At 42.8% G+C, this 20,391-nt stretch overlaps 1 protein-coding gene across 4 annotated transcripts in view; it reads right to left on the reverse strand.

Annotated features, from left to right (window-relative positions):
* Positions 1-14,398: 14,398 nt before the first annotated feature.
* The window catches only part of RPS6KA1 (ribosomal protein S6 kinase A1), a 65,767-nt gene continuing 59,774 nt past the window's right edge, over positions 14,399-20,391 (reverse strand). For 3 of the 4 annotated variants that reach the window (XM_054011934.1, XM_054011937.1, XM_054011936.1), the window contains 8 exons: positions 19,511-19,636; positions 18,910-18,999; positions 17,964-18,122; positions 17,563-17,724; positions 16,708-16,784; positions 16,416-16,533; positions 15,887-16,024; positions 14,399-15,483 (listed from right to left, as the gene is read on the reverse strand). In XM_054011934.1, coding sequence (XP_053867909.1) covers positions 15,361-15,483; positions 15,887-16,024; positions 16,416-16,533; positions 16,708-16,784; positions 17,563-17,724; positions 17,964-18,122; positions 18,910-18,999; positions 19,511-19,636 — 993 coding nt within the window. In that variant the 3' untranslated portion in view covers positions 14,399-15,360. The remainder of the gene's footprint in view (positions 15,484-15,886; positions 16,025-16,415; positions 16,534-16,707; positions 16,785-17,562; positions 17,725-17,963; positions 18,123-18,909; positions 19,000-19,510; positions 19,637-20,391) is intronic. The other variant, XM_054011935.1, reaches the window with a different exon arrangement.

Genomic DNA, 20,391 nt, shown 5'->3' on the forward strand with positions numbered 1-20,391 from the left:
GGGATCGGCCGGACCTGCAGACGGGGCAGGTAAACAAACCGGCCCGGCCCACCAGGGGCTTTCCCTACACAAGTGGCGTCCCCAGTTTTGGAAACACTGTCAGAGAGAATGGTACTAACAGGGAATTGTGTCATACTCTACATCAAGTTCCAGCCATCCCATCTGCAGAGCCAGCTGAACTATCATTCCTCAACCATCATCATCATCAGCTATTTGGAGACACTTTACCTGGTCAGGCAGTCTGTGGAGAGCTGCATAGTGCCCTGTCTCCAGTTAGGATTCTATCTGAGGGGAGAATCAGGCCAATTAAATGAGGCAGCATTGAATCTCTAATTGACACAAATGAGACAGACAGTTGGAAGGGTTGGGGAGGGAAAGGGAGCAGGTGTCCTGGATGAGAGGGAGATGGAAATCTACTCTCATAGTGCTGCAGTCTCTTTATACTATAGATGTATGCTAGTTAGACACATTAAAACATATTGAAAAGTATCAAGGGCTTTCAACTGGAGATAAAAGTAATCAGTGAAGCTAATACATTTATGAGTGTTCTATGGCTGACTGGAAGATTACTAAAATAATCTTCCATCCCAGCATTTTCTTAGTTTCCTCTCTAATTTTTATGCATCCATATAAATAAAAACAACATTAAAATGTCTTTCCCCTCTGCACTTTGAAGTCAGGGAATTGCTGTTGAACAGTTACAGTTGAAAAAAGATTTGAGATGTGAATATCTTTGTTTCTTTTTCTTCATTTAACAGTAGCTGATTTAGAAACAATATTTTTTCTCCCCTTCTTTTGTTAGCAGAGGATATTTTTAGCTTAAATGCCTTTTAAACTTTAATTTCTAAATAAAATGTAATAGTTCTGTCAATTCATAGATCTCAAACTTCAAAGCACTTCAGAGAGGAAGTGACTTGCCAAAGGTTACAGAGAAAGTCAGCAAGAGAGCCAGTAATAGAAACTAGGTTGCTAGACTCCCAGTTGGTGCCTTGCTGTGAGTAGAGATTGCTGCCTCATCCTTAATGCTGCTTTTAAGGAAATAAACCCTCTCGCTAGCATTGTTGGAAAATAAAACACTTTGGGGTTGGTTGTGTTTCTGGAGCTTCTAAAAGGGCCTAGAAAAGCAAAGAATGTCTTAAGGTAAAAGTTCAATTTGGGCATAGAGTGAGCCAGCCAAATTCCACTTTGGTACACTAGTGTAAATGTTGAAGTAGCAACTGTGAAGTCAATAGTCACTGTTTTATACTGTTGTAACTGGGATGAGAACCTGAACCACTACGTGCATCTCCATTTGAAAAAAGGGCAGATTGGTGGGTTGTGGTGCAATTACACCAAGAAGATTTTTCTTTTCCACCCTCCAAAACTTCTGGAATCTCTTCCAGAATGTGTTGAACAAATTTCCTTCAACATTTTCCCTGCTGGGATCATTTCCTCCAGTACAGACAATTCTTTGCGGTATCCATGGGAATTGCTTTCGTAATTAGAAGTACACCCAGCACAGACCAGAGAGCGTTCAAGCCTGGGAGTTGGAACTAGGAGGCGGGTCTGATTAAATCTGCACTGCCACAAGGAGAGAAACCCAGTTATTGTTTAAACATCAGAAGAGCTCCTTGCCCCCTCCTTTAAATAGCATTTGGGAGTGGGGGAAAGAGAGAGAGAAGGGGGGGAGGGGACATTTTAATTTTATTTTACTTCATGAGTGAATTTTTTTTTATCTACCTTAAACTTTCATTGGACAGATAGAGTAGAAGCTTGGACCTTTAAATCAGTAATAAATCCAGTTCAGGATATCAAATATCCAGCAATGACAGCTACTACTGTTTAAACAAAGTAGCATTCAAAGTATTTCTTCAAAGTTGCAATAAAGATTAGGAACATCTAAGCAAAGGATGACTACAAGAGATAAGCCACAATTCTGCTCTTACTTGGACCCCTGCAAATCTGAACTGGCTCTAATGTTAACAGAGTTACATTGGTGTTCGTCCAGCCCGAATCTGATCTCACAGTGGTTTGTCATGTAACTCCCTTATAGGAGAACTGCTTGTGTGTGAGATTCTTACCTGGATTCAGGAGGAATTATTTGTATCCATCTAAGCATAGCCAGGAGAATATAGCCATTTTGGAGTCTAAAACTAGTCAACTTAACTTTACCTGGTTTTCTTGGTGCAAAATAAATAAACAGCTCAAAAATGGATCTACTGATGACTTAAGTCTACCAAATATTAGAAATATATACACAGTCCTGCACTATTATTAGTAAATATTTATATTATGGTAGCAAACACCTAAATCTGTTTACCCATCCCATCTCTGTGCTAACAAAGAATTACCTTAGCTGATTTCTTTCCATTATAATCAGAATGATTCAAGCCACAATTGCTTTCATTCATCCTAATATGTGTGGCTCAAAAGCTGTTTTCTGACTCTTTTCTTCTGTAGTAAACATTCAAGTAGATGACCAACCTGCTGTTTGCCTAATGAACGAACCTACCCTGGGGAAAAGAGAAATTTCTGTTACTTCTGATCTCTTATATTAAGCTGAAGAATTTCCACCTGTTGTAGGTTTGCAACACCATCTGCTGTTTAAAAGCAAGACAGCATTTGAGCTACACACCACACAAGCATTTGGGTTTGTTTAATAAGATATGAATGTGGAAGGGCTTTATGTAATTAGCACTCTCCCCCTCACTTCTTCTCTTTCAAGCTCTTGAGTATATTTCATCTTGGTCTTGTTTATAGCGAGTAGTGTTGTGCTTTCTCCATTGGGAAACCTAGAAGGCATGATGGCCAACTGGAGATGGTTAATAGAATCTGATGGCCACAGGCTTCAAAACAGGGATCTTAATCCACATCCAGGGTTTGGGTTTGTATTCTCAGATAATCTTTGGCCACCGTCAGAGGATGTGGATGGTTTGACTTTTCTTTTGCAGCCCTGTCTGCACCACCTTACCAGCATAGCAGATTTCTAAGTAGGACTGTTCTGTTCCTAAACAAACCAAGTCTAAAAGGACCTTGTTAAGAACTCATTCTTGGAGAAGAGTGATCTACTCCTTGGAGAACGATTGATTCATAAATGAACCCTCTTGCTCTTCAAATCAAGATGTTTCCCTGACCTCTGACACTGCCAGGGTAATGCAGAGTGAATACACTAACAGGTCCTCTGCTGTGAAGGTTTGATATTGACCTTGTAGTATAAACAAAAGGCCCCAGTCAGGATTGGGTGACAAACTTTCCTAGTCTCTACTGAGATTCTTTGACTCTTCACCCAAGAACCTTTCACTGACTTTTCCCCCCACTAGAAGCTAGTCTGACAAACAGGTATATTTTTGCAGTGTCATTCCGGGTGCTAACAGGTTGGTTCAATTTGTGAAGGACCTTTTGATGGAGGAGAGAGGCTGAGAAAGCCAGAAGGCTTGTGAGTGGAGGCAGTGCCAAGGAGCTGAACACCTTCCTTTGATTGGTGCATCGGACCTGAGCTGAAGGGATTTCTCCTTTAGTACATCTAGCCATCTCCTTACTTCTTGGAGCAGCTAGTCCTGTCTTCTGTAAAGATATTTGCTTAGAGGTGGGATGATTACAATTAGAGCTGTCAAGTGATTAAAAACATTAATCGCAATTGCACAATTAATCGCACTGTTGAACAATAATAGAATACCATTTATTTAAATATTTGTGGATGTTTTCCTCATTTTCAAATATATTGATTTCAATTACAACACAGAATACAAAGTGTACAGTGCTCACTTTATATTTATTTTTGATTACAAATATTTGCACTGTAAAAAACAAAAGAAATAGTATTTTCAATTCACCTAGTACAAGTACTGTAGCGCAATCTCTATCTTGAAAGTTTAACTTACAAATGTGGAATTATGTACAAAAAAATAACTTCATGCAAAAATAAAACATTGTAAAACTTTAGAGCCTACAAGTCCACTCAGTCCTACTTCAGCCAATTACTCCAACAAGTTTGTTTACATTTGCAGGAGAGAATGCTGCCCTCTTCTTGTTTACGATGTCACCTGAAAGTGAGAACAGGTGTTCGCATGGCACTGTTGTAACTGGCGTCGTAAGATATTTATGTGCCAGATGCACTAAAGATTCAGATGTCCCTTCATGCTTCAGCCACCATTCCAGAGGATATGCGTCCATGCTGATGACGGGTTCTGCTTGATAACGATCCAAAGCAGAGCGAACGATGCATGTTAATTTTCATCATCAGAGTCAGATGCCACCAGCAGAAGGTTGATTTTATTTTTTGGTTGTTCAGGTTCTGTAGTTTCCGCATCTGAGAGTTGCTCTTTTAAGACTTCTGAAAGCATGATCCACACCTCGTCCCTCTCAGATTTTGGATGGCAATTCAGATTCTTGAACCTTGGGTTGAGTGCTGTAACTATTTTTAGAAATCTCACATTGGCACCTTCTTTGCATTTTGTCTAATCTGCAATGAAAGTGTTCGTAAATCAAACAACATGTGCTGGGTCATCATCCAAGACTGCTATAACATGAAATATATGGCAGAATGCAGGTACAACAGAGCAGGGGACATACAATTCTCCCCCAAGGAGTTCAGACACAAATTTAATTAACACACTATTTTTTTTAATGAACATCATCAGTATGGAAGCATGTCCTCTGGAACGGTGGCTGAAGCATGAAGGGGCATACAAATGTTTAGCATATATGGCATGTAAATACCTTGCAACGCTGGCTACAAAAGTGCCATGTGAATGCCTGTTCTCACTTTCAGGTAACATTGTATATAAGAAGAGGGCAGCATTATCTCCCATAAATGTAAACAAACTTGTTTGTCTTAGCGATTGGCTGAACAAGAAGTAGGACTGAGTGGGCTTGTATGCGCTAAAGTTTTACATTGTTTTGTTTGGAGTGCAGTTATGTAACAAAAATATTTACATTTGTAAGTTACACTTTCAGTTAGAGATTGCACTACAGTACTTGTATGAGGTGAACTGAAAAATACTATTTCTTTTGTTTATAATTTTTACAGTGCAAATATTTGTAATAAAAATAATATAAAGTGATCACTGTACACTTTGTATTCTGTGTTATAATAGAAATCAATATATTTGAAAATGTAGAAAAACATCCAAAATATTTAATAAATTTCAATTGGTATTTTATTGTTTAACACTGCGATTAATCACGATAATTTTTTTTAATTGCAGTTAATTTTTTTGAGTTAATCACATGAGTTAACTGCAATTAAATCGACAGACCTACTTTTTTACATGACAATTTATTTTCAAATCACTTTTAGACCATTAGTAGAGGGAATCTCTTTGCAGAATGGAGTTAGCATTAATAGCTGTTGTTCCAATGTAATGAGAGGAGGAAGGCGACAAGTTAGCTAAGGTTAGCTAATCAAGACATCTTGGTATTTTAATAACCAGAGGCAAGAAATGGAAGCTCCAACTTTAGAAGGGCGAAGAAAGGTTTTATTCAGAGTTCACTGAAGCTAGAAATCATAGACCCATACAAATGTAGGAGTCATCTAGTTCCCACCCTCCCCCATGGAGAAATCTGTTAAAATTCTATTAAAATATTTGTTTTAAAAGGAAGAATCAAATTGCTGAATGTTACATCTAAGCAACACCGTAATCCACACACAAAATCAAACATATCCCTGAACTAAAAGCCACTCTATTCCCTGAAAAAGAGGGTAATAGACTGGATATTGTGGCCACTAGAGGATGCTGGTACACACAAGTCAGACAGTTGCTTACTCTTCTGATTTTATTTTGAAATACAAGTACCAGGTGAAAAAACTAGAAGGTTGTTGATAAATGTAAAATAGGTGAGAATGGTTTTGTGCAATTCACACTCTGTGACTGAGACTTGGAGGGGACACTCCAGTAAATCAAATTGTGGTAAATTTAGAACAACAACAACAAAAAATTGGAAAGTGTACAGCCTCTGAAATTCACTGAACTCAGGAGACTGCTGAAAAAATGATTTTAAAACTAATAATTTTGGCTGGATAATTATGAACATTAACTTTTGCCGGCATAGACAATTAAATACATTTCTAGTCTGGTTTCCAGTTGGACAAGGTGCAGTACCATATCCTTAAGAGGAAGGCATAAGGAATCCTATATATAGGGCAGTTATGAAATAATCTACCCCGTGGGGAAGTTTCTTCCCAATCGCAGACAGTTAGTGGCTGATTTATGCCATGAAATAGGAGGGTTTAATCTCTTTTCAAGGGCTTATCCTGGCTTTTGCTGCCAGAGCAAAGTGAGGTCTTATACTCGATGGCATCTGTTTGCCTGTAACGTGATAACTTTTGAACACTGCCTCCAGCAATTTCAAAATTTCAGGGTATGATCTACATGTGAATGAATGGGCAGAACCCTATTGATTTTGGTGAAATCTGGAAAACTGGCAGGTGGCAAATGAAGGACATATGGAGCTCCTAGTACCTGTTGTGTAGACCCAGCGACTTCAGCCACCTCTAATTGTCTCCAGATCAAAGATTATATCTGCCACCCTTCTTAGCTCTGCTGATCCTTCCAATAGTTTTAAGATGTTGATACCCTGAATAACTTATCTCCAAGAGAGAAAGAAAAGAAATGGAAGAGATGGGGGGAGGGGGAAGGGGGAAGGCAGAGCAACAGAGCCCCTGGTATAGGGGAAGGGGTGTTGCAGGGAGTCCTTGAAATAGAGGGGGATGGAAGACAGAGAGCTCGTGTGAAGAAAAACAAGGAGCCCCTGGTATGTGCAATGTGCTCAGCCAACAGCAGCAACAAATGGTGTGTCCTTGTAGTAACAGTAATGTTACCTGTTGAAGTGTCTAATCCTTTTTTTTTTTAGGTTAAGGTTAATCATGTTAAATGACTAAGAAAGCAACCGCCCACCTCCCTCATAAGTAAGCATTTGTCATCCATCACTATCAGAGCGCTTTACTAAAGGAAGGAAAGTAGCGCCAGCTCATATTTAAGGAGAGAGAAACTTGGCTGCAGTGGTTAAGTGACTTTTCCAAGGCCTCACGAAGCCAATGGCAGTCTGGAAGAAAACTCCTATCCCCCAGCTCCAAACCACTGGCTTTCTGCCTTTTCTGTGAAAGAGCAGGTGCCTAACCCCTGCCAGAGGCAGGATGCTGGACTAGATCGACCAACACCCTGATCCAGTACGATAGGTCTCATGTAAAAAAAAAAAAAAAAGCCCACTACCATTCTTTCCAGTTTAGTTGTTTATGGATTTGCACAATACGCTGCACAGGGTCATTCCAGCTGGACCCCGATATAAGAGACAAGAGGCTGCAACTTCTAAAGCTCTCCTCCTTCACACACTGACAACAGAAGCAAATTTTAAACACCACTGGGTTGCAACTAAGCATATAAAATCATAGAGCAAGAAGTCTCCAGGGAGACATTTCCTCATGTGTGAAGAAATTAAATGCACCATTTGATCATCTAGGAGATCAGCCCCAATCTCTCGTGGCATTGACACCCACGGAAGGATAGGTACAAGTGCAGTCACAGATCCTTGTAGGAACCTACAGCTGGATCTTCTACAAGTAAGCTCAGAACTCACCATGCTGAACTTAAGGGAGCCAGTAGAGACTTACATTTTCACCAGGAACCGTGTAATAAAGTGAAAAATCACTTCAACCTTTCTCAAAAATCCAGGCTGAACTAGCACCTGGCAGCAAAACTCTCTCTGGGGTTAGAAGGCTACTGGAGACTACCCCGCAGAAAAGAAAAGAAACCCTGAAATGTTTGTGCATGAATGGAGAACAATCAGTGGAATTTTATTGAGCACCGGAATAAAAGATGCTGCTGCAGAGATTTGATACATGAGTAAGTCTGAATTAGAACTAAAAATGAAACTAATTTGGAGTTATGGAGGAATCATTCACACTGCTTTTGGTAAAGATAATTAAGGCTTGATCAGCCTGTCCAATGTAAACTAAATGAAGGTTACTTACCTATAACCAAGATTCTTCGAGACAGACTATATATTTTCACTCTTGGGATACGCACCAACCAGTTCAGCCTTCTATTAGCAATGCCTAATCAGTTGCTCACTCATCCCTTTCTTCCCCAACCCTCAGGGTTGGAGCACATCCTGAAGGCACAGCTATAAAAGGGGGGCACAAAAGCGGTTGCTGCCTCAGTTCCTTCCCCGCTAATGCAGAGCCACGAGTAGAATGGACTCCACTGAAGAGGGGAAGGAGGATGAGGCGGGTGAATATGCAAAGTCCATTTTGAAGAACCTTGGTTACAGGTAAGTAACCTTTGTTTCTTCTTCAAGTGTCCTCTCCGTATTCCCACTCTTGGGATAGGTTAGTCAGAAGTACGTAAGGAGATTGGATGGCAGGTAAGGAGTCCTAACTGAGCAAAGACTGCTGAACCAATCTGCCAAACAGAGCAGCTGTCTTTGCTGCAGTATCTAACCCATAACAGTCAGGAAAAGTCTGACAGGCACTCTTTGTAGCAAAATGGGATTCCCTTTCCAGTTACCCACATATGAGAAACAATCTGTGTGATAATCTCAAATCCTTAGTTCTGTTTAAGCAGAATGATAACACGCTTTCAGCATCCAAACAATGTAATTTTGCGTCACCCCTTTTTGAATGCTGTTTGGGAAAAAATACACTGGCAGACTAACAGGTTGGTTAACATGAAATTTCAAAATTACATTTGGTATAAACGGTGAGTGAGGATGAAGAACTATTTTGTCTGTATGAAAAACTATAGATGGGGGGGGGGCAGCCATCAAGGCATGAAATTCACTAACCCTCCTTGCAGATATTATTATTATTATTATGATAAAAGTAGCCTTAATTGAAAGGTAAAACAGAAAACAATTAGATAATGGTTCAAATGGAGGTGATACACATTGTAAATGCACCAAGTTTAACTTCCAGGCAGGAACTGCATTGTTCAGCTGGAGGATACAGATTTACACCTTTCATAGATCTCTTAACAGGCTGATGGGAGGATACTGATTTACCATCTATAGTGTATGAACAGTTGCTATTGTGGCTAAATATGCCCTCCGTGACATCACAAATTTTTGTTCTTCAATAACAAGTACTCTAAAATGGATTGTACAAAAGCTAACAAAGCTACAATCCTTATAAACACCACCTAGAGAAAATCTTTTCCATTTCAACTCCTAACATTGTCTTCTTGGAGTTAGTAATACATGTTGTACATCCTCAGAGAAAGATTTCTCTATTTCCGGCAAAGACCTATTTCCCAGGCTCTAGGCGTAGTGAAGATGGATCTTGGTCATACATCCTCCTCTGCTGCTGTCAGAACAGGTCCGGTGGCAGTGGCAATACTTTGATGTTTCTCTTTGACAGAAGGAGTACGTCAGTGTACCACTGCTATCTCAACCATGCAGAAGCAATCAGAATCAGCCTGTCTGACCTTCCTTATATCCTTTAGTATTAAGGGACGAAGGTGGGAAGGCATACATCATATCCATACCCCATTGAGGAAGAAAGCGTCCATCAAAGTGTATAGGTCCCCCCCCCCCCCCGCCCTTGAATAAGAAAAAAAAAAAAAGAGGACATTTTGTGTTGAAGATTGTGGCAAAGAGATCTATATTTGGCGTGTCCAAGAGAGCAAAAATTTCTTTGAAGGATCATTTTCATAGATTCATAGATTCTAGGACTGGAAGGGACCTCAAGAGGTCATACATTTGTGCATTTGGTCTGCTGATTGAGGGATCCTGCTTTATGAAGAGCTATTGCATAAACTTGGTGAGTAAAACACCACTCCCAGAGTCTCATCGCCTCCTTGCAAAGCTAGGAAAAGCATGCTTCTTGTTTGTTTGTATAGTACATGGGTCGGCAACCTTTCAGAAGTGGTGTGCCAAGTCTTCATTTATTCACTCTAATTTAAGGCTTCACGTGCCAGTAATACATTTTAACATTTTTAGAAGGTCTCTTTCTATAATATAACTAAACTATTGTTGTATGTAAAGTAAATACGGTTTTAAAATGTTTAAGAAGCTTCATTTAAAATTAAATTAAAATGCAGAGCCCCCCGGACCGGTGGCCAGGACCCAGGGCAGTGTGAGTGCCACTGAAAATCAGCTTGTGTGCCACCTTTGGCACGCATGCCACAGGTTGCCTACTCCGATATAGTATATTGTTGTCAGATTGTCTGTTGCCACCTGCACCACCCATTCCTTGACTTGAGGTAGGAAAGATTTTAGTGCTAACCATATTGCTCTTAACTCCAGGATGTTGCTACACAGATGACACTCATGCTGATTCCACAATCTTTGTTACCAGATGTGCACCCCAGCTTGATCATGATCTGAAAGATCCAATGAGTCTCCTGAGTAAGAGACAATGCCAGGCCCAGAAAGATGCTTGGTCTTGTCTTTCTTCTTCTAAGAACTGAAGGCCTCAGTTCCATAGGGATTCAGACATAGTTCAAGAGTTGTCCATATGCCTTTCCTTCAACAACAGAACCCTTTTTGGAATAGAGTCAGATGTGTTTGTAATCAGATATCTCTTATCTCGACTTTGGTGTCAATGCTGAAGACTTTGACGAGGACGGCTTCTTGGAACCCAAAGGTTTCTGAGTCAAACCAGCTCTTTTGTTTTCCTTGTCTGGAGTCTTATAGCTCTTGGTTCTAGATTTTTTGCCAACAATGATTCATGTAAAAGGAGGGTCTGAAGTCTGTTCTGCCTCTCCTTCCTAGCTCTAAGTGTAAATGTCCCAGAGTGAGTGCATCGAGAAAGAGTGTCCCTCCCTAAACATCTTAAGCATGAGGCTGGAAAAACTGCAAGACACGATGCACATCACTTGAATCTGTGCTTCTTGCTCTTTAGATCTGCCATTCTCTTAACAGCGAAACCTAACACTATACTAATCTAATTATTTACAGACAGAAGCAAGGCACTTATGTAAATCAATAAGGATCTTGAATCCTGAAGGCACTCATCTGTCTGTGGTAGCTGTTGGAAAGAACTGAGGTGGCCACACCTGCTGTGCCGCCTTTATAACCACGCCCTCAGAACATGTTCAGATACTGAGAGTTGGGGGAAGAGAGGGGCATACAAGCAATGGATCAGTCACTACTAGTAGAAGGCTTCATTATTCAAGAACAATGGTCAGCACATGTCCCAAGAGTGGGAATATGCAGAGGAAACTCGAAGAAGAATCTAAGTTTCAAGGGGTATGGATATACAAAAAGTACTTTGGAATCAAGTTAGCAAGGCAGTTAAATAAATTCTGGGTTATTGTTGAGGAATTGCATATGCAAGTTAGGCAATGCATAGTAGGGTATCCTCAGCCACCTTAAGTGATACTCCTTGCACATACTGAATGCCCACTGCTGTATGAAGAAGAACAGGAGTACTTGTGGCACCTTAGAGACTAACAAATTTATTAGAGCATAAGCTTTCGTGGACTACAGCCCACTTCTTCGGATGCATATCCGAAGTGGGCTGTAGTCCACGAAAGCTTATGCTCTAATAAATTTGTTAGTCTCTAAGGTGCCACAAGTACTCCTGTTCTTCTTTTTGCGGATACAGACTAACACGGCTGCTACTCTGAAACCTGTCATTGCTGTATGTACCATTATCCCAAAATTGGTGGATTACCACTGCTTTTCAACTGTCAGGCCAGTAGTATTGACTCAAGTACTGTTGTGACAATTGGGCATACAAATTTTCCCTAATTGTAAGCTCAATTGTAAGACGTTTATAAGATGGTAGGATAACTTTAACAAGTGTTGATGGAAAGTAGGTCAAGTTGTTTTCATTAATGAATATTATAAACAGGTGCAAAAGAAACAGACAGGGACTAAATTACTGCAAACAAGAGAGGCCATGTTGATATAACTCCAGGCCAATGCTGAAATCATGCTGGGTTAAAACAAGATGTGGGGCTGGAAATTAATGAATGAAAAGTGGGGTGTTGGATATTAGGCTTATTTGATGGACAAAATGAGGGGATGGGCTATTCTACCCACCATTTCCTTTGTAGATCCTTATAGAAAGATTTTGGGGCAGAATACAGAACAACAGATGGAGGAAAGTGAAATGAGCTTCTCCATCATGCTGTCACTCCCCCCATCTTCTGGGACCCTGGACCTTCATCATCCTAATCCTGAGAGATGAGCTGTCCTGACCAGACCAGGCCAGAGAGCGGGACCCAGCTAACATTGCCAGCCCCACTAGGTCCAGCTAGATCTCAACCACCAGCTAGGAGAAAATGGGATTGGACTTCAAGAACCGCTCCAGCTCACCTGAGCTAACTTCCTCTCTTTTTTTCCCCAAAAGGATAGTTATTACCATCTTTAATAAATCTAAGAGACTGTCAGACAAAGGAGGTTTTCCTTCTAAATTTCTCTCCAGCTAAAGGGAAAAGGAATGGGAACAAGAAATGTTGTTAAAATGAAAACCTTACGTAATACTTCACATTTCAAATGCACTGTTTTTCCTTTTCTGTATCTTTCCATGTCTAAAGGTGGCTGATGTCTCTGTATACCAAACCCTGAACCTTGTTTCATGCTATTTAAATGTTGGACAGGGACTGGGTTATGTTAACACCTTTAGCCCCCATAGTCCATCTAAATTAATACAACAGCATCCCTGTGGAGAGGATTCTGTGAGGGCTTCGGTGCCCATCCTGCTTAAATAACTATTGTATCAGAGTACACATGTGATGACTTGCATGAAATTATGATTGTTAGACCACCATTCAAGCAGGACAAATATTGGTTTCTAGACCCTCCATGTTGTTCTGAGTCTCACTGCAAGTGGTCAACATAAGCAGCATTTCAAACACGTTCAAGCTGGTTAGAATGGAAAGTTTCAACCCCAAAGTTGGCTGAGAAGTATCTTCTTCATTCCAAGAACATTTATGTTTCAATCTCTTGTTTTCAATAAATTGATACCATCTACACCTAACAGTTTGGGCAACATACCAAAAATTCAAGGTGAGCGGCCCCATGCGCCAAACAGTTGATCTGATTCCTAACTCTGTACACATTTGTACTGATACAGTCACTGACACACAGAGGAGGAGGAGTAACATAAGGCAGCCTTGTTGGCATGGATACAAGAGACACCACACCAGGGTGTGCCAGACCTGAGACAAACCAGAAGGGAAAAGAATTTTTAAAGAAGCTGTTACATGCAAAGGACTCCAAACCACCCCCCACTAAACTATGGATCAAGGCCAAGTTCAGACCTGCAAGCAGGCACAACTCCATTGACCTCACTGCTTGAGTCTTCTCATGTCCCTGAGGAAAGTCAGTTTTGTTTACACAGGGAAATTGACCGGCTTAGCTGGAGCAGAATGACTATTTCACTGTAGTCATGCCATTGTGAAACAGCCCCATGCTTTGGAAGTTGGAAGCAGAGTAATTATTTTGGAGTAAGAGTCACTCAGCTTAACTACTCTGCTTCCAACTTCCAAAGTATGGGGGAGTTAAAATCACATAGCAATAGCAGAATAATTATTTTGCTATAACTATGCTGGTCAATTTCCCCAGGTAGACCTACCCTAATAGATGTACCTGTGTTGCTGGGAATAGCAAGTGAACAGCTCAAGAGCAAGGCTTCAGAACAGACGGTAAGTGTGAGGGGCTAGTCAGAGTAACTGAAAGGGGAAAGGTACTTGTGCTGTTGGATTGCTGCAAGGAAAAGGAAAATTAAATTGGAGGGCCCCCATTAGAGAGTCCACTGGGGCAAACCAAGGAAAGTTGGCACTTCTCTGTTCTCATAAGCAGTGAACACAGCTGAGATTGACACACTGAAGAGAGTTGCTCAGTTCAGTCCTGGAAGCCATCCTTGTTACATCCTTGTACAGTTATTTCAAGATTTCCCCAGCTTCTCTCACTGAAGATCCACACCCATCCACCCACAAAAGGGAGGGAGGCACCCAGAATATACAAGGCAGCTAGGAATCCATGTCTCAATACCACAATATCTAAGGGTTCAGAAGGACTCAAAAAGTTCAGATGAACAGGGCTAGAAGTAGTCTCTGAGGGCTGGTTTCTATTAAGATTGTGATATTTAGTTCCTGTAAATCTTATTTAAATCTTATTTACAGGAACTTATATTAAATCTTATTTACAGGAACTCTACAGGCCAGATTCTGCCACCCTTAATGTTGATTAGTGCCTTATTCTACAATTAATCTTGATTATTTCAGTTGCAGAGTGAGTTCTAAACTTGAATGAAGATGGCATAATATAGCTGTTAGCAGCACTGAGTTCCCCGATCACAGACACCTGGGGAGAAGAGATGCACTTATACACACAGCTTTTCATCTGTAGATGTCAAAACGCTTTACAAAAGGCAGGTAAGTACCATCATCCCCATTTTAAAGAGAGGAGCAGTGACTAGCTTAGCTTATTCTGTAGCTAAAGGGAGGGGTGAGCATTCAGTCAGTAAAATAACTTCAACTGAATGACATGTTTATTATAAAGTTCAGACAGAAACCCTGAGTTACCAGCCATATAACAAAATTAAATTAAAAAAGAAAAAGATTTTGCTTTGCATCATGGATTCCTGGATGGTGCTAAGTGAAACAGGACTAAAAAAAGAAAGAAACCAAAGCCAACCCAGAAAGACTTGACTTCACAACGGAGAATATTTCTTCCCTATCAGCATCTGTTCATCCGACAGAATCCCGAATGAATGCTGGGGGAAAGAGGAGGAATGGTCCAGACCCTGCAGGTATCTGGGACAGTTTAACCAAGTAGGTGCTTAAAATGGCTTATGCACTCGTACAGCAGCCATGTGGCTTCTGAGGGAAACCAAAACGTACAGGATGAAATTTAAGAACTGGTTTTACAAGCTGTACACAAAAAGGGGCAACTTCTCTAACAAGTGGTTCTGGAAAGAACAGCTGCTAGTTTGACATTGGGGAGGGTACAGAAAGTTTGAGGGGAAGAAAAAAAAAAAAAAAAAGGTCGGACTTCCAGCTGCACCAGCCCTGAACCCCAAATCAGTTGTGAAAGGTGATGTGTCTACAATCAAGGTCTGGCCCTTCACAGGAAAAGACAAATCAGATCTGCTCTTTAGTGACATCATTACACGGATTATACATTCTAGTTCTCATATACACAAATGGATCCCTTTAAAAATTGTATCAATTTACACTTTAAAAAAAAAAAAAAAAAAAAGGTTTTACAGTGAACTTCTATCAGGACAGGCGAGTCCACGAAGAGAAGAGCTAGTCTTTCAGAAGGAAAAAGGCACTTGGCCTTGCTGTGGTTTGGAGGAAGACAGTCTGCAAATGGGCGTCCTTTCACGCGTTGTTTTCCTGCCCGTTTCCCTGCTTCCCATCTTCAGCAGCTTGTGCAATGTCGCGAGTGTCAGCACTGCACAGCGGTGCCATGAGCTGCCCAGGTTTCCCACTACAGCGAGGTGGAGGGGAGCTTCTTCACCCGCCTCTGTGCCAGAATGGATGACTCAATGGGCTTCAGCTGGGGACTTGGCTTGGAGCTGTTTATTGCAGAGTATGTTGCAACCATGGCTCCCTGGGAGAAAAGAATGAAAAAACAAACAAAAAAAAAAGTCACTGGACTGTCATGGGACTGCATCCACCCAGAATAGCTGGGAGGCAGAAATATCTTTGTACCCTACTGAAAATTACTGGCCAGCATATAAGAAATTGGCTTCTTTTTAGAAGAGAGAGTTATCAGAAGTCTTTCTTTGGCCTGCAGGAGTTAGTTTCTGCCTTGTACTTACTAACCATTCCCCTCCCACTGCAATTTCCCCCGGATTATCCCTTTGCCCTGGCAGCAGATGTCCTGTCGTGATCACCCTACCCCCCCCCCCCCCCGCACCTTGAGACTGCTCTACCCACTACCCAGAGGTGATGATGGAGCAAAAGGGCACCGCTGAATGCACCACAGGCCAGGCACAGCCCCACATGCGTACCTTTACAAGCTGTACATCCTGGTGACTCAGCTGGCTTTGGGGTAACCTATCCTTCTGGGTTATCCAGGGATGCTGCAGGACTTGTTTGGCTGTCAGGCGCTGGTGAGGATCAATATGGAGCATCTTTGTTACCAGATCCTGGAGCAAGCATTCAGAGAATTAGACTTCAGAAAGGTGATGCAAACCCATCTGAGAGAGGTTCATCTCATTCAGACTTAGAAGTTCACTATCCTGGGGAATAGCAGCTATCAGCCTGGGCACAGAGGATGGGGCTGAGCGTCAATGGCCATGGATGGGCCACTATAGACTGGTATTGCATACCAGCACTAATTGCAAAATGGTGAAGCACCCTACATAGAGACTGCTGCCCAAGTTTTGGAGGAAAATGTGTATGTGAAATGGGAGCTACTGAACCCACAGGTGGGGGAGGAAAAAGTGAAAGCAGTAGAGAGGTTTATTTTAACAGGCTGCACAGCAGCTGTCTATACTTGACCTGAGCTACAGACTTAATTCAAGTACCAGACCCTACCTTGGCTACCTCAGAAACTGTGTCCCAATTTCCTCCTTTTAGAGTGAACTTCCCTACGCCTATTCGGCTCAGGATGTCCTCTGGAGTGTCACTGGGCCCATTTGCAAAAGGAGTGTATCTGAAAAACAGAAAATGTGCAGGTTCCTCTTCTAACAGAACAGAACTGAAATCTGAGTGAATGATAGTCAATAAGGGCAACATGGCCTCTGCAGCAGGGCACACCGACTAGCAATATACCCAGACAGCCATCGGTGCTAAACGCATCCCCACCATAAGAGCAGCAGATACCTACCCTGCCAGCATTGTATAGAGGAGTATCCCTAAACTCCAGATGTCACATCCCTCATCGTAGCCTTGACGTTTTAGTACCTGTACAGAATAAGCCAAGGGAAAGATGTCAGTTTTCCTAAGAGTTCCTGCTCTGTCAGACAACGAGCATTGGTTTGACCCCTTTGCCTGCATGCCGGACTTTTCTACAGCTCTGTCAGAGTCATGGACTGAAGGTTGGGACTCAATTTGGCTTTGGTTTCATGGATGAAGAGGAAACATCCCAGGCATGTCAAAATAGCCATGGAAAAGAATCACACTCTGCATATTAGTTCTACAGAGAAGCCAGTTCTCTGACACCTAGATATACTCATTGAATTAGGTGGCCAGTACACCGGCTTTTCAGCCCCCTAAAAGAGGGGCTTGTTTGCAAGCCAGTGACCCACCCTGTCCTGAGAATGGAGGGTCACTTTTTCTAAAGCCCCGCCAACAGAGCAAGTCTGTTAAGGAACCCAGAGAAGGGGTCAGATTGCAGGAGCGAGAAGTAAATCAGGGGATAACTTCCGGACTAGGAAAGGGAGCCGACAGAATCATTTGGTTTTGAATTGTGCCACCACTTCATGAGGAGGCAATAGATAGAGGGTAGGAAAGAAAAGAAGCAGAAGGTATGAAACCTAGTCCCAAAACTTGCCTCCGTTAGTTCAATACTGGGAGAGTATTTCCGCTTTTGCCCGCTCCCCAAAGTGGGCCTGCTGGCAGAGTGTGCCAGAGCTAGCCCTGGCCAACATTTCAGCTGGTAACTAATGTTGGCAGAAAACCACAGCCTGATGGAGGACAGCAAGAGCTACAGAGGGAGAGTTTCAGGTCACGAGCGGCTTACCTCAGGGGCCACGAAGTTCGCAGTGTAGCAAGGGGTCATGAGAAGGCCATTCTCAGCTCTCAACTGTTTGGCAAAGCCAAAGTCACAAATGCGAATGCTCTCTGGGTTTCCAGACTCATCCACATAGAGAATGTTGCTGGGTTTCAAGTCTCTATGAACTACCTGTGAAGTAAACAACAGCAGGTGCTGCTGTCACACTCCTCTAGCAGCTGCACTCAAGGCTGCAGGTGAAGCGAATGGCACAGACTTAGATTTCATGCCTGGCCTCCCTCAAGACTGAAACATATCCTAAGAGGCAGCTACTTCCTGGAGAAGGGGCAGGATAGTAGCCCTGTGCCTGCCTGCTTCCCACTTGATTGATTGTGAGGGGACCAGTCAGCATCTCAGCCTCCCATACTCACCCCTTGAGAATGCAGATACTCCACAGTTTTACAGATTGTGTGCAGCACAGAACTGGCCTCCCGCTCAGAGAAACACTTCTGTCTGAGGATCCTGTCCAGCAGCTCCCCTCCTCTCATCAGCTCAGTCACGAGGAAAACATGCTTCCCGTCGTCATACACCTGCCAAAGCAGATATGCAGGGTTTAGTCCCTAAAACAATAATGATCTCTCTCTCTTTCTCACGCACACGTCCGTCCGTCCATCCTAGGGGCAGAGTTGCCTACAGCCACGCACCCTATGGCCGTATTAAAGTCATTTCCTGCATGTGTTATGTGCGGTTTAGTCTCATGCAGATCTAGTTGGAGGGGACTTTCACAAGCTCTGTAAAAAGCTGAAGCAGAGCCAAGTTTTGATTCACACGTGGTGGGACTCCTCTACCCCAGCCTTTGTTACCAGGCAGTGCTGGGGGAACAGACTGGTTTAATGCTCTGTGCACTCTGCCTGGGATCAGGTAAGGAATGGAGCATGGACCAAAGAAGTGCTTCTCACTGCTGAAAGACCTTCTGGCACCACAGACGCTGGGTGCTCAGTCCCATAAGATTCCTGTGTACTAATAAATTCAGTGATACTTCAAGGGAAAAGTAGCTGTGTTATGGCGAACTATGTTATAGCTTTAGAGAGACAGCCGCTCTAAGCTAGGACTTGTAGCAAACAGGTGGTATCAGAAACCACAATGCACATCCAACGGGATGCTTCCAAAGCAGCCTTTTAGTAGTTCTATCACAAGCTCTACAGAAGTCCTCCATCTCCCCCAGCACGTTGCTGGGGAGCTCTGACACCTCCTCAGACCTGCCACCATTCTACTGGGCGGGTTCTCAGGAGCAACAGCGTCGGCCTCAGAAGGTAGGCCTGTGCTTTCAGAGACAACATCTCTGCTTAGGTGCAAGTTAAACACGGTTACACTCACATCTTTCAGGGTGATGATATTTGGGTGCTGCCCGTAGCGCAGGAGGATCTCCATCTCCTCAGAAGGGTCTCGTTTACACTTATCAATGATCTGCAGGAGAGCATAAGTAAGTGTTAACCAGGACTGGGGTCCTTCTGCCAGGCAGGTAGGACAGAGCTATGTGCACAGAGAAACAGGTGGAGCACTGCACAATTTATCCGGGGTTGAGATTCTAAACTTATTTCCACTCCCCACTTCCTGCTGTCTTGGTTTTCCAGAACAACTCATTTTACTGCCAGTTATACATCCCCATGATCACATGGCGCGCCACGTCAGCCTTTGTTCAGGCTGAGAAGCACTCGATGGAATCCCTAAAGCCCAGCACAGCAAGTGCAATGACTGAAAAGTAATGTGTGGTACCGAACTTCCCTCTCCCCAAAAGAGAATGTCGCTTCCCCAGCACCCCCAGCCCAGAAATCCAGCCTGGCTTCTTGCAGGATAGCGCAGAGTTGCAGGGACAACGACACTTAGCTCCGTTTTATTTTCAGAGGCTGTTACTAGAGAAAAAAGGAAACCTGAGTGTGGGAGTGCACATGAGAGAGAGAGATGGCAGACTGCAAACCTTGACGGCATATTCCATGTTGGTGGATTTATGAATGCAGCGTTTACACACTGAATAGGAGCCCACACCGATCGTCTCCCTCACTACGTAGCCTTCATTAAACTGGAGACTCTTGCCGTGCAGCTGCTACCGTGGGATGAATCGAGAAATGAAACAAGAAAAAAAACAGAGTTAGTTTAGGGAAATACCACAGTATCTGTACACCAACAAAATGGAGGACGGATTGACTGATTGCTACCCGCTGTATCACACAGCTTCTTATTCTCCCTGTCAGGGAGGGGGAGGGAAGGGCAAATGCCAGTCACATTTCTAGAGTGACTTTCAGCCCAGAGCTACCACCCGCTGAAGTGCAGCCACTTGGCACAGAGCTGGGGCCATGCCCTGGTGTTCTTGGCTGAACAGTTCACTGGCCAGGGGAAGTTCTGGAAAGAGTCACAGGATCTTCAGCATCCAAGCAAAGCCGAAAGGACTTTGGTCTTTAAGGCTGTAATTTTCAAAGATCCCTAAGGGAGCGAGGCATCTAAATCCTATTTATTGTCAATGAAATCTGGGCACATAACTGCCTTAGCCCCTTTGAAAATCATAGGCCATTTCATCCGAAAGCCCCACACATTGCAAGCTGCATCGACTCAACTGACTTGCTGCTGCAGGATGAAGGACTGAGCTGGCCCCAGCAGGATATGAACCCTCTGGTCCTATGCGTAAACATGCATGATTGGGTCAAACCGTCCAGGATCTTTAATCTTGTAGCATGGTGAAGTCGGATTTCTCCACAGGAGGTTATGTGGCCATTTTACCTTGGCCCATTATAGGCTGTGTCTCTTCTCCCCTGCCCTTCCCTCCTGTTCACCTCCACGGCCTGGCTAAGCCATTGAACAAAT

This window comes from Malaclemys terrapin, chromosome 22 (genome assembly GCF_027887155.1).
Source record: "Malaclemys terrapin pileata isolate rMalTer1 chromosome 22, rMalTer1.hap1, whole genome shotgun sequence".
In the NCBI taxonomy this organism is placed as follows: Eukaryota; Metazoa; Chordata; order Testudines; family Emydidae; genus Malaclemys; species Malaclemys terrapin.